This window comes from Amblyraja radiata, chromosome 20, assembly GCF_010909765.2.
Source record: "Amblyraja radiata isolate CabotCenter1 chromosome 20, sAmbRad1.1.pri, whole genome shotgun sequence".
NCBI classification, from domain to species: Eukaryota; Metazoa; Chordata; class Chondrichthyes; order Rajiformes; family Rajidae; genus Amblyraja; species Amblyraja radiata.
Window position 1 is genome coordinate 11,159,675 of NC_045975.1, and position 15,360 is coordinate 11,175,034.

The 15,360-nt window shown below is 46.4% G+C and overlaps 1 protein-coding gene across 1 annotated transcript in view; it reads left to right on the forward strand.

Moving 5' to 3' along the window:
- Positions 1 to 15,360, forward strand: part of kiaa1549l (KIAA1549 like) — a 113,900-nt gene that overhangs the window by 67,132 nt on the left and 31,408 nt on the right. The window contains exon 12 of the mRNA XM_033038547.1: positions 2,256 to 2,485. Coding sequence (XP_032894438.1) covers positions 2,256 to 2,485 — 230 coding nt within the window. The remainder of the gene's footprint in view (positions 1 to 2,255; positions 2,486 to 15,360) is intronic.

Sequence of the window (15,360 nt, forward strand, 5' to 3'; positions counted from 1 at the left end):
ATCTCCAACTTCACTACTACTGTTAGGTGGCCTGTACACAACACCTACCAGCGTTTTCTGCCCCTTAGTGTTTCGCAGCTCTACCCATACCGATTCCACATCCTCCAAACTAATGTCCTTCCTTTCCATTGCGTTAATTTCCTCTCTAACCAGCAACGCTACCCCACCTCCTTTTCATTTCTCTCTATCCCTCCTGAATATTGAATATCCCTGGATGTTCAGCTCCCAGCCTTGGTCACCCTGGAGCCATGTCTCCGTGATCCCAACTATATCATAGTCATTAATAGCTATCTGCACATTCAACTCATCCACCTTATTACGAATGCTCCTTGCATTGAGACACAAAGCCTTCAGGCTTGTTTTTACAACACTCTTACCCCTTATACAATTATGTTGAAAAGTGGCCCTTTTTGATTTTTGCCCTGGTTTTGTCTACCTGCCACTTTTACTTTTCACCTTGCTACTTATTGCTTCTACCCTCATTTTACACCCCTCTGTCTCTACGCTCAAACATTTAAGAAACTCTTTCCCTTTAACTCCATCCTCCACTATCCCATTCGACACCCCACCACCCTTATTTAGTTTAAAACCACCCGTGTAGCAGTGGCAAACCTGCCTGCCAGAATGCTGGTCCCACACCTGTTAAGATGCAATCCGTCCCTTTTGTACAATTCCCCCTTACCCCAAAACAGATCCCAGTGATCTAAGAATCTAAATCCCTGCCCCGTGCACCAGTTCCTCAGCTACACGTTCTGGTCCCGTATCTCCCTGTTCCTGCTCTCGCCAGCACGAGGAACTGGAAGCACACCGGAGACAGATGGAGGAGAAAGCTGGAGAAGAGAGACAGGGGTGGGGCAAAGTCTGACAGATGGGTACAGGAGAGGTGCCGATAGTGGAGTGATGAATGCTGTGAATGTGTCCGGGGCCAGAATTGGAGGTGCATTCGGAACTGGAGGACATTGACTCCATCTTCATTTCCCGCTGCCACGGCAAGGCCAGCAACATAATCAAGGATGAGTCGCTCCCTGGCCTCTCCCCTTTCCCATCGGGCCAAAAGTATAGAAGTGTGAAAACGCACACCTCCAGATTCAGGGACAGTTTCTTCCCAGCTGCTATCAGGCAACAGTCTTGAACCACTATCGACCTCATTGGAGACCCTCGGACTATCTTTGATCAGACTTTACCGGCTTTACCTTGCACTAAATGTTAGTCCCTTTATCATGTACCTGTACATAGTGGACGGCTCGATTGTAATCAGGTGCAGCCTTTCCGTTGACTGGTTAGCCCGCAACAAAAGCTTTTTCACTGTACACGTGACAATAAACTAAACTCAAACTCGAAAGGTTCCCTTGAAACTCAAGCCAGAGTGATATTGCACGTTCATTAGGTGAACTGAATGTTAATACATAGAACTAAGCATGAAATATTAAAAAGGTGAATGCAGTGTGAATACAGTAGGCTGACGGTATAACTTGGACCACTGTGGAAGAGAAAAGATGATTAGTTTTGTTTAGAGATACAGTGCAGAAACAGGCCCTTCGGCCCACTGAGCCCGTACCGACCAGCGATCACCGCACATTAACACTACCGTATACACACTAGGGACAATTTTACATTTGTACCAAGCCGGTTAACCTGAAAACCTGTACGTCTTTGGAGTGTGGGAGGAAACCGAAGATCTCGCTGAAAACCCACGCGGTCACGGGGGAGAACGTACAAACTCCGTACAGACAGCACCCGCAGTCCGGATCGTATCCGGGTCTCTTGACGTGAAAATATTAAGATGAAGTTGCGTTTGAAATGAAAAGAAAAAAATGCTTGGTAATTTGGCGGGGGGGGGGGGGGGGGGAAATCTCATAATCTGACAACAACAACGATTTCTATTTCAGCCGCACATTTGAGGTGGGAAAATGGAGCAATTTGTTTAACAGAGGTGTCACAAAAGAAACCTCGATAACAGACTGCACAAGGATGTATTGGTGTGGGCGGGTAAAATCAGTGAAAGAACTCATTTTAAAGGAAGAGAGCTGAAGAGACAAGTGCATGAAGTGAATGCTTCTCCCATTATCATCCTATTAATAAATTAAACTCTGCGCACTCCGGAATGATTATATTAAAATAATTACATTAGACTTCAGGACGCGGGGATGAAATTTTAAAAAAAAACATGAGGGGAAGGAGTGAAGGTGTTGGTGTGTGTGTGTGGGGGGAGAGGAGGATTTGTGACACTCTCTTGTTGCCGTGGTGATTCGCAGCAGGTTGCACAGCGAGCAGGACTCCATCCTCAGCGAGCAGTCAGCAAATCTCGACTCGACCAGCGACTCTCCGGAGAGAGCCACGGGGCAGCAGAGGACTGCGCAGGAGGGGTTGAAGAAGCAAAATGGTGAGTCGAGTTTGGACGTGCACTTCCTCCCTTTCTCTCCTCTACCGCCGAGGCGGGAAATTTGCAAACAAAAATCACAAACACGCAGGAATCCATGGGGAAGTGATTTAAGCCCCGTTGCCAACCTCCATTTACTGAGCATGCCAGAGTCCTATACACTGTTCAGAAAAGTCCCCACTGAAACATAACGTTTTAACACTGTAACACAGTGCAGAAAACTGGCCCTTTGGCCCATCATGCCCTTATTGCCCTAGATAGACACAAAAATCTGGAGGAAAGGAATAGGTGGCGTTTCAGGTCGAGACCCTTCTTCAGACCTTATTGCCCAGCTACATGAATCCCATTTGCCAGCTGTAGGACTATATCTTTATCATTTTTGTATCTGCCTATATGTTTCTGAAATGTTTACAGAAATATTGTTTTCAAGAGGAGTAGGTGACCCACTTAACATAAATGATGCTTCAGTGGAAATGGTTGTGAGCTCCAAGTCTCCAGGTACAAATATTACCAACAATCTGTCCTTGACCAACTCATTGAAGTTACAATCAAGAAAGTGCACGAGCATCTCTACATCCTCAGAAGCCCAATCACGTTTGGCATGACCCCAAGGACTCTTACCAACTTCTACAAATACATTGTAGAATGCATCACATTGCAATGTACCACAGCTTGGTTTGGTTAAGTGTAAGGAGGAACTGCTGGAGCAACTCAGCGGGACGGGCAGCATCTCTGGAGAGAAGGAATGGGTGACATTTCGGGGCTTCTCTCCAGAGATGCTGCCTGTCCCGCTGAGTTACTCCAGCGTTTTGCGTCTATCTTTGGTTTGGTGATGGCTCTGCTCAAGACACAGAGAGGTGTGGATGTACATCAGTTCATCATAGAAACCAGCCTCTTCCCCATGGACTCCATCCTATACTTCATGTTGCTCTCGGGAAAGCAGCCGACATGATCAAAGACCACTTACACCCTGGTCATTCCTTCTTGTCTACCCTGTCGGGCCTAAAATACAAAAGCTTGAAAGCACGTAGAACCAGGTTCAGAAACAGCTACTTCCCCAATATCATCAGACTACTGAATGGTCCTCCCATAAACGGGGGTGTGCCCCTGATCTTCCAACCTACCTCATTGCAGACTTTGCGCTTTCTTTTATTTGCACTTTCTCCGTAGCCGTGACACTATCTTCTGCACTCTGGTATGTTATTCACTTTGCTTTACCTGTTGTACGTTTCCATGGCCTAATTGTACTCGTGTGTAATAGGGTTTGAGTGCATAGCAGGCAAATAAAGCTTCTCACTATAGGTTGGTACATGTGACAACCATGAACCAATGCCGATGATTATAGACACGAGACACCCCAGGTGTTGAAATCTTGAGTAAAACACGAACTGCTGAAGGAACTCAGTGGGTTAGAAAGAATCTGTGGAAGGATATGGACCGATGACGTTTTGGGTCAAGATCCGCCCTCTGACTGCTGTCATTATTCAGACTGACAGCCTGAGAATGGCCCCGACTCAAAACGTTGTCTGTCCATTTCCCTCCACAGATGCTGCCTGGCCTGCTGGGATCTTCCTGCAGTCTCATGTCATTCCTAAGACACATCTCCCCTTGACCTCCTAGGCTGTGCACATGTCTATGACGCATTGCCGGGGACTAATCCTCTGTGCAGATAGGAGGCTCAATCTGCTCTCTCCGCAAGTGTAAACCATACCACAGCCGTCCTTTCTAAGAAGCACGTTATTTCTAAGAAGACTTAGACAATAGACAATAGGTGCAGCAGTAGGCCATTCAGCCTTTCAAGCCAGCACCACCATTCAATGTGATAATGTCTGATCATCCCCAATCAGTACCCCGTTCCTGCCTTCTGCCCATATCCCCTGACTCCGCTATCTTTAAGGGCCCTATCCAGCTCTCCCTTGAAAGTATCCAGAGAACCGGCCTCCACCGCCCTCTGAGGCAGAGAATTCCTCTGTGTGTGAAAAAGTGTTTTCTCATCTCCGATCTAAATGGCTTACCCCTTATTCTTAAACAGTGGCCCCTGAAGTCGATCATGAGTCTGAAGCAGGCATGGTGGCACAGTGGCGCAGCGGTAGAGTTGCTGCCTTACAGCACCGGGGACCTGGGTTCGACCCTGACTACAGATGCTGTCTGTATGGAGTTTGTACGTTCTCTCTGTGACCTGCGTGGGTTTTCCCAGGGAGATTCAGTTATCTCACACACTCCAAAGACGAACCGGTTTGTCGGTTAATTAGCTACAGTAAAATTGTAAATTGACCCTGGTGGGTGTAGGATAGTGTTAGCGTGCGGGGGTCGCTGCTTGCTCTGCGCGGACTCAGTGGGCTGAATGGTCTGTTTCCGTTCTGTCTCTCAAAATCTAAAAAACTGAAACTAAAGAGGGTCCTGATCCAGTTTCACATGTTGCTCTCACAAGGTGGAGATGCACCATTCAGCCCATCGAGTCTATGCCAGCTCTCCCTTCAGTCCCATTCCACCATTTTGTCCTTCCGTAACCTGTTCCCTCTAACATTCCCATCCATTCCCGCCTGGCTCCACCATTAACCTGCTCGCCACAGGCAATTGACTGCAGCTGATATACCTGCTGACCCACAACGCCTTTGGGTAGTGGGAGGGAATCACAGCAGCAAGGGTAACCCGCGCAGCCACAGGGAGAAGGTACAAACTCCATCTCAGACAGCGCCCCAGGTCAGGATCGAACCCTTGTCGCAGGAACCATCAACTGCTGCACCACCGCGCCTCCCTTAAACCCAGCGAACCTCATCTTCCATTTTACACTGAGCAAAACACAAGGTGCTGGAAGAACTCGGCGGGTCAGGCAGCATCTGCGGAAGGAAATGGATAGACGATGCTTCTAATGCAAAACACAAAGTGCTGGAAGAACTCAGCTGGTCAGGCAGCATCTGTGGAGGGAAATGGACAAGTGACATTTTGAGTTGAGATGAAGAGTCTGGAAGAAGGGTTCAGACTCTTTTCATTTGCCTCCACAAATGCTGCCTTTGTGGAGGCAAATGTAAGATGACGCCTAAAATGTGGTAGCTCAGTGAATTTCAGTGTACTTAGGTACACTTGACAATAAAGCACCATTGAGTACTTCCAGTACTTTATCTTTTGTATTGCAAGTGTTGGCTGTTCATTTCCCTCCACAGATGCTGCCTGACTCGCTGAGTTCCTCCAGCGCTGTGTGTTTTGATCAACATTCCAGCATCTGCAGTCTCTTGCGTTTCCAGTTTACATTTTTCACCCATCGTCACTAAATTAAACGGGTTACCGTCTTGTTATCAAATGACTGTGCGTAGAAGCTTGCTGGGCACAGATTACTCACCGTTGTACGGTAACACTGATTAGTGGGATGCAGCCTCTGTGGCTGCGAGGTGCTTTAAGGAAGCAACACATCCTAAAGGTTAAGGCAAATACAAATGTAGCAGCTTACAGCCCAGCGGTATGAATATTGACTTCTCTAACTTCAAGTAACCCTTGCAGCTCCTCTCTCTCACTTCGTCCCTCCCCCACCCAAGTCGTTATACTGGCTTCAACGTTGCCTTGTTGAGTTTCATTGCCTGTAACTCATTTTCACCCAGCCCACAGCCTGGTTCCTTTATCATCATTACTTTTTTGCATATCTTTCATTCATTTGTTCAATATCTCTCCACATCACCGTCTATATCTCTCGTTTCCCCTGCCCCTGACTCTCATCCTGAGGACCCGAAACGTCACCTATTCCTTTTCTCCAGGGATGCTGTCTGACCCTCTGAGTTACTCCAGCTTCTTGTGGATATAAATGTCGAGAGTCGAGTGCTTCATTACTGTCACCTCACTCCCAAGGTCTCTATGCCCTTGAAGCACATTCTCTCCCACACAAATATTCGGAGATATGTTGTAAATACGTGCTGCTTCTCTTCGGATGGTACTGCATGTGGCCATTTTGTGACACTTCCCCACAAAAGGTGCAGCCACATAATGAAACATTCGTTCAATAAGGAAAAACAACAGCAACTCATTTACCAAAAAAAATTCTGCGATCTACACTATCTCTCTACTGGATTGGTATACGTGTTATTCTGGAGCTGCCGAATGTTTGCTTTAGACGATTCAGTTCTGCAGATGCTGTTGCTGTACTGAATGATTTAGTGTATTGGAGCATTTTATCGCAGCCTGTTTCAAGAGAAACTCACAGGCCTCCTGTAATTAAATCTTACCGCACAGTCACAAGCGTTCTTCTAATACGTTTACCCCGCTCCGCTGATGATCAGATGGGTGACACAACATGGGTTAGGGTCCCGGAGGAGAACAACCACTCATCTGAAGGCATTTGCTGTAGGAAATAGGAGAGATTTAAGTATCAATAAAAATCTCGAAATCAAGCAAGCAGCAGTCCTGCTTACCATGACACCTCCATGTTGTTGCAAAAACACAACTGCCTTCCCATTGTTCTTCAGTTCTTTCACCCAGGGTAGGGGAGTCAAAAACCAGAGGACCTAGGTTTAAGGTGAAGGGGGAATGATTTAATGTGAACCTGAGGGACACCTTTGTCACACAAATGATGGTGGGTATATGGAACGAGCCGCCAGAGTTTATTTAGACTTTTTAGTTTAGTTTAGATTAAACTTTATTAATCCCCTTATTCAGGGGAAATTCTGATGTCCTTGCAGCACACTAATAAAAATACAACATAGCATTCAAAAAGAAGTTCAACACAAAAACATCCCCCCACAGTGATTCCCACTGTGGGGGAAGGCACAAAGTCCAGTCCCCATCCTCTTGTCCACCCAAAGTCGGTTTAGTTTAGAGATACAGCACGGAAACAGGCCCTTCGGCCCACCGAGTCCCCGCTCTGACCAGCAATCCCCACACACCAACACGATCCTACACACACTTGTTTATTTGAGTTAGTTTAGTTTATTGTCACGTGTACCGAGGTACAGTGAAAAGCTTTTGCTGCGTGCTAACCAGTCAGCAGAAAGACAACACATAATTACAACCGATCCATTTACAGTGAGATCCATGACACGAGAAATGTGTAGATAGAGGTTCAGCCAGATTGGGAAGGATTACGAGATGGTTTGAGTAGGATGGAACTGCAGATGCTGGTTGATACCGAAGATAGACACAAAATGTTGGGAGTATTTTGGCCTTTGCGATCTCTCGGTTGCCGAACATTTTAACTCCCCTTCCCATGCCCACACTGACCTTTCTGTCCAGGGCCTCCTCCATTGTCAGAATGAGGCCACACACAAATTGGAGGAACAGCTCCTCATATTTCGCTTGGGCAGCTGACAGCCCAGCGGCATGAACGTTGATTTTGTTAATTTCAAGTAACTTCAGCATTTCTTCCCCTGTCCCCATTTGGTGTGCTGGCCTTTATAAATCAGAGCATTGAGTATAGAAGTTGGGATGTAATGTTAAAATTGTACAAGGCATTGGTGAGGCCAAGTGAGACTTCAGTAAGGCCTTTGACAAGGTTCCTCATGGAAGGTTGGTTAAGAAGGTTCAATGGTTGGGTATTAATGGTGGAGTAGCAAGATGGATTCAACAGTGGCTGAATGGGAGATGCCAGAGAGTAATGGTGGATGGTTGTTTGTCAGGTTGGAGGCCAGTGACGAGTGGGGTGCCACAGGGATCTGTGTTGGGTCCACTGTTGTTTGTCATGTACATCAATGATCTGGACGATGGTGTGGTAAATTGGATTAGTAAGTATGCAGATGATACTAAGATAGGTGGGGTTGCGGGTAATGAAGAAGAGTTTCAAAGTCTACAGAGAGATTTATGCCAGTTGGAAGAGTGGGCTGAAAGATGGCAGATGGAGTTTAATGCTGATAAGTGTGAGGTGCTACATCTTGGCAGGACAAATCAAAATAGGACGTACATGGTAAATGGTAGGGAATTGAAGAATGTAGGTGAACAGAGGGATCTGGGAATAACTGTGCACAGTTCCATGAAAGTGGAATCTCATGTAGATAGGGTGGTAAAGAAAGCTTTTGGTGTGCTGGCCTTTATAAATCAGAGCATTGAGTATAGAAGTTGGGATGTAATGTTAAAATTGTACAAGGCATTGGTGAGGCCAATTCTGGAGTATGGTGTACAATTTTGGTCACCTAATTATAGGAAGGATGTCAACAAAATAGAGAGAGTACAGAGGAGATTTACTAGAATGTTGCCTGGGTTTCAGCAACTAAGTTACAGAGAAAGGTTGAACAAGTTAGGGCTTTATTCTTTGGAGCGCAGAAGGTTAAGGGGGGACTTGATAGAGGTTTTTAAAATGATGAGAGGGATAGACAGAGTTGACGTGGAAAAGCTTTTCCCACTGAGAGTAGGGAAGATTCAAACAAGGGGACATGACTTGAGAATTAAGGGACTGAAGTTTAGGGGTAACATGAGGGGGAACTTCTTTACTCAGAGAGTGGTAGCTGTGTGGAATGAGCTTCCAGTGAAGGTGGTGGAGGCAGGTTCGTTTTTATCATTTAAAAATAAATTGGATAGTTATATGGATGGGAAAGGAATGGAGGGTTATGGTCTGAGCGCAGGTATATGGGACTAGGGGAGACTATGTGTTCGGCACGGACTAGAGGGGTCGAGATGGCCTGTTTCCGTGCTGTAATTGTTATATGGTTATTATTCTGGAGTATGGTGTACAATTTTGGTCGCCTAATTATAGGAAGGATGTCAACAAAATAGAGAGAGTACAGAGGAGGTTTACTAGAATGTTGCCTGGGTTTCAGCAACTAAGTTACAGAGAAAGGTTGAACAAGTTAGGGCTTATTCTTTGGAGCGTCCCCTCTCTCCCCCCTCCCCCACCCTAGTCGTCCGATTAGTTCCACTGTTCACATCCTTGTATACCTGTCGTTAGCGCATCTTCCCCAGCCAACAATAGGCCATTATGTTCTATGTCCCGCAGATCTTGAGCTCATCTGTTGCCAGTTTTGTCCTGTTGTGGCCTTCTCTATCTTTCACTCTGAAGAAGGGTTCTGACCCTGAATGTCACCTGTTCCTTTTGTTAAGACATGGTTTGTTACAGTTACGCAAAACACCATTTATGAGACAATTTACTACCAAGGCAGGAGAGCCACCTGATTGTTAGGGTTCAAACATGAGTCATAGAGAAATATAGTGTGGAAACGGGCCCTTCAGGCCAACTTGCCCACACCGACCAACATGTCCCATCTACATGTTCAGACATAAGACTTTACTTTAGAGATACAGCGCGGAAGCACGCCCTTTGGCCCAAGGAGTCACTGCTGACCAGCGATCACCCCGTGCAGTAACGTACACACACCAAGGACAATTTTACAACTTTTACCAAAGCCAATTAACCTACAAACTTGCACGTCTTTGGAGTGTGGGAAGAAACTCCATGCAGTCATGGGGAGAACGTACGAACTCCGTACAGACAGCAGCAACAGTCTGGATCAAACACGGGTCTCTGGCGCTGTAAGGCAGCAACTCTACCGCTTCGCTCATACCCAATGGTATGAACATTAAATTTTCATTTTTCATGTATTAACCCCTAATATTTTCCCTTCCCCCACCCCAGTACGCACACTCTCCTACCATCGGGTTTTTGGGACCACTGCAGCCACTCTCATCCTTTCCCCTCCTCCATATGCAAATCTCCCATCCCCAAGAACCACATTTCCCTTTTATCCCCCATCTTCCCCCCCCCCCCCCCCCCCGTTCCCTTCCACCATTCCTCCTCCTTCCGACTTTACATTTCACTCTTCCCCTTCTCTCCTTATCTGACTCCCTTTTGTCTCCTTTTCATCTTTAGCCTTGGTCACATACTCCACCCATCTGCCACTCATTCCCACCCCCTCACCTGTACCCACCTATCACTTGTCAGGGGTTGCCCCAAACCCACCTCTGTTTTCCAGCTTCCTCCCCTCTGCCCCATCAGTCTGAAGAAGGGTCCCGATCCGAAACGCCGTCTGTCCATGTTCCCCCCCAGATGCTGCCTGACCCACCGAGTTCCTCCAGCACTTTTTTTGTTGTTGTTCAAGAATCCAGCATCTGCAAGTTCTAGTGTCCTAAAAAATAAGGTGCCTGAGATGCCAAATTAAGCTGACCAAGGTAAATAAAGGGTTAACAGAAACTATATTGAAATTCAGTTGGTGCCAACATTGACCTAATTTTCCTTTCATCGCTGGGTTTCTGCTAACCTAAATTAGAACCTCATACCTCCTGGGGTTACAGGACCACTTCTTTAGATAATTGCTGGGCACATTTTCCCATTGCGTCAAATTTTTCTGCACATTTCTAGTTTAGTGTAGTTTATTGTCACATGTACCGAGATATAATAATAATGAATAATGGATGGGATTTATATAGCGCCTTTCTAATACTCAAGGCGCTTTACATCGCATTATTCATTCACTCCTCAGTCACACTCGGTGGTGGTAAGCCAGTTCTGTAGCCACAGCTGCCCTGGGGCAGACTGACGGAAGCGTGGCTGCCAATCTGCGCCTACGGCCCCTCTGACCACCACCAATCACTCACACACATTCACACACAGGCAAAGGTGGGTGAAGTGTCTTGCCCAAGGACACAACGACAGTATGCACTCCAAGTGGGATTCGAACCAGCTACCTTCCGGTCGCCAGCCGAACACTTAGCCCATTGTGCCATCTGTTGCCTGCTATCCAGTCAGCAGAAAGACAATACGTGATTGCTGTCGAGCCATTCACAGTATATACAGTATTCACAAATATACATGATAAGGGAGTCACGTTTAGTGCAAGGTGAAGCCAGCCAAGTCCAATCAAGGATAGTCCCAAAGTCACCAATGAGGTAGATCGTAGTTCCGCACTGCTTTCTGGTTGTGGTAGGATGATTCAGTTGCCTGACAACAGCTGAGAAGAAACTGTTCCTGAATCTGAGGGTGTGTGTTTTCACACTTCTGTACAATTTGCCTGATGGGAGAGTGGAGAAGAGGGAGTGGCCAGTGTGCGACTCGTCCTTCGATGTTAATGATACAGCAAGATCAATGTTTCGAAGCCTTAGAACAGCTTCAGGAGTGCAGTGAAGAGGCATCGACTGGAATATGCCCCCGGAGATGACTGCATTTGTTGTCAATGTAATTCTGCCAGTGGAGGTTTACCAGAATGCTGCCTGGATTAGAAGGTATTAACTAGAAGGACAGGTTGGACAAACTTGGATTGTTTTTTCTGGAGCATCAGAGGCGTAGAGGAGAACTGGTAGATGTTTTATACAAATTATGAGAGGTATAGATAGGGTAGACAGTCGGAACCTTTTTATCCCAGAGTGGAAATATCAAAAACTAGCGAGCATGGCATTAAGGTGAGTGTGGCAAAGTTTAAACAAAATGTGCGGGGCAGGTTTTGCCAGGTGTGGTGGTGGAGGCAGATGAGTTAGGGGCATTTATGAGGCTTTTAGGGAAGTACATAGATTTAGTTTAGTTTAGTTTAGAGATACAGTGCAGAAATAGGCCCTTCGACCCACCAAGTCCGCGCCAACCAGCGACCACCGCACTCTAACACTATCCTACACAGGCTCGGGACAATTCACATTTATACCAAGCCACTTAACCTACAAACCTGCACATCTTTGGAGTGTGGGAGGAAACAAAAGATCTCGGAGAAAACCCACGCAGGTCACGGGGAGAACGTACAAACTCTGTACTGACAAGCCACCTGTAGTCGGGATCGAACCCGGGTCTTTTACGCTGTGAGGCAGCAACTCCACCGCTGCGCCACCGTGCCGCCGTTATATGTAGGAAACAGAAGGATATGGATCTTGTGCAAGCAAAGGAGTTTTTTTAACTTGGCATCATGTTCGGCACGAGCATTGTGGGCCGAAGGGCCTGTTCCTTTGCTGGACTGCTCTGCGTTCTATGAGATTTTGCAGAAGATGAGCTGGAACCTAATACAGCAATGGCACATTGACCTAGAAAATTAATGTCAAAATTAGATTAAGGCCGAGGCTGAATATGTTTGTTAGTAACAAGGCATCACTCTCAACCTGCAGATGCATTTACATTGATTACTTTGCCTAATTAAACTGTTCAATCACAGCACAAGATATCCCAAAGTACTTCACATCAATGAAGTTTGCTTTTTGCTGCTCTCTGAGAAGCAGGGCAGTTAATTTTATGTGTTCGATAATTTCTAGACCGCAAGCTTCCACAAACAGTGGCGAGGTCTTCTTCAGTGATGAATAACAGCCAAGGCATTGAGGAGAAGTCCACCTAGTGCTGAGGGATATTTTATCTTCACCACGATAGGGTCGTAGGGTAGAGTCTTAGTTAAGCCACACCTTGGTGTGAAAACTCTTGCATTTCAAATTGCCCCTCTCTTTCTCTCCAATCTACACGATATTCTCAAGTTGGAAAGATGTCATATAAAATCAGGAGATGAAGGAGATGAAGAGGAATTTCTTAGTCAGCGGGTGGTGAATCCGTGGAATTCATTGCCACAGAAAGATGTGGAGGGCAAGTCGATGGATATTTTTAAGGCAGAGATCGAAGGATTCTTGATAAGTACAGGTGTCGGGGGTTATGGGGAGAAGGCAGGAGAATGGGGCTGAGAGGGAAAGATAGATCAGCCATGATTGAATTGTGGAGTAGACTTGATGGGCCGAATGGCTTAATTCTGCTTTTATCACTTATGATCTTATGAATAGATTGGGTAGACACACAGTCTCTTGCCCAGAGTAGGGGTATTGAGAATCAGAGGCCATAGGTTTAAGGTGAAGGGGGAACGATTTTATTGGAACCTGAGGGGTAACATTTTCACACAATGGGTGGTGGGTGTATGGAACGAGCTGCCGGCGGAGGTAGTTGAAGCAGGGTCTATCGCAATGTTCACAAAGCAATTGGACAGGTTCATGGATTGGACAGATTTGGAGGGATATGCGCCAAACGCAGGCGTGTGGGACTAGTGTAGATGGGACATGTTGGTCGGTGTGGACAAGTTGGGCTGAAGGACCTGATTCCACGCTGTATGTTTAGTTTAGTTTAGAGATACAGCGTGGAAACAGACACTTCGGCCTACCGAGTCAGTGCCGACCAGCGATCCCCGCACATTAACACTATCCTACACACACTAGAGACAATTTACATTTATACCAGGCGAATTATCCTACAAACCTGTAATTCTTTGGAGTGTGGGAGGAAACCGAAGATCTCGGAGAAAGCCCACGCAGATCAAGCTCCGTACAATGTACAAGCTCCACACAGACATGACCAGCAGTCAGGATCGAACCTGGGCCTCTGGTGCTGTCTTCTGCTTCTTGCGTATGGCGTGCACAGCCTAAAGTTGCAGGACAACTTGTTCTATTTGATCTTATTTGATTGTGCACGGCAGGTCGATTGCATTTGTTGAAACAGGGCGGACCACGTGATGGTTGCAATCTCCCACCCCTCTGGTGCTGTTCCACTGCTGCTCCACCGTGCCACTGTGTCTTTCTCCAAAATGCCCCCTCACCATTTCCCAAATGTACTTGTGAGGAAGAGTTCCTTGCATTGCCCGACCTAGATGGAGCTGATCCAGAGACCGAAATAGAACTCCCAAGCGCACGTTTGTAAAATCACTACCTCATGAAAATCTATGAAATTGATTCTTACAGCTTGCATTTGCTGTTAATATCATTCAGACAGTGGAGACAGTGCAGAATGTTATAATTGAAGTACTGACTGCCAGGTTTTAGAAGGAAGATTAAGGTCAGTTGCAGTCACCCTATAGTCGGCATGGACAAGATGGGCTGAAGGGCCTGTTTCCATACAGCCCTACAACTCTGTATTTTAAAAAATCAATCTGTCCATTTTTCTCAGCAGCTTATACACCTCAAATAAATCAAGGCTCCAACACAGAGGCTGAATGAAAGAGCAGCTTTACTTTAGACTTTAGAGATACTGCGTGGAAACAGGCCCTTCGGCCCAACGAGTCCGCGCCGACCAGCGCTCACCCCGTACACTTGAACGACCCTACACACTAGGAACAATTTACAATTTACAGAAGCCAATTAACTTACAAACCTGTACGTGTGGGAGGAAACCGGAGCACCCGGAGAAAACCCACGCAGTCACAGCGAGAACATAAAACTCTGTACAGGCAGCCCCCGTAGTCATGATCGAACCCGGGCCTCTGGCGCTGTAAGGCAGCAACTCTACCACAGCGATACTGTGCCTCCACAGATCTATGGAGGATTTGTCATTCAGTCCATCGAGTCCACTCCGCCATTCAATCGTGGCTGATCTCTGCCTCCTAATCCCATTATCCTACCTTCTCCCCATAAACCATGACACCCGTTCTAATCAAGTCACCTGTTTTTCTCTGCTGCCTGCCTCTTCTCTGTGTCACAATGATCAATGATACGATATTTTAAAAAGCACACACTGAAATATTTATTCGATTCTTGTTTCAATTTGAACAGCAAGCCTTTTTGTTTGGTTTTGAAGTAAAAGGGATATTTTGTAGTTAAGGAGTTTGATGAAAAGGCATTGAATGTGAGCACGTCAGGCAGTCAATATAGATGTGGAATTATTGATCACCTTTTGGATTGGAGTGTCATTGATGAGACAAGTAGATGGGTAGGAGTGGGAGCTGCTTACATCAAATGGCAATTCATGATGTCAGTTTCATGCTCAACACAGCTATCAGTGAATCTCTCTGCATTCGTCAGATCCTGGACATGCAAAACGTACTTTTCATCTGTATTCATTCACCGACACTCCGCTAATTATTGTTCGTAGAAAGGTCCAGACAGATATTGGCCTTCGATGGACTACAAACTGCTGAGATTTTGTACATCCCAAAATCACGCGTCACTGCCTACGTCACCATGCGCCATGCGCGCATCACGATGCGTAAATGACGTCACGTAAATGACGCGCAAATGACGCGCAAGTGGGACAGGCCCTTAACTCAGCGGGTATGGAATATATGACATTCCGGGTCGACACTGTTCTTTCTCTCCGGAGATGCAGCCTGACTCGCTGAGTTATGGCAGCATTT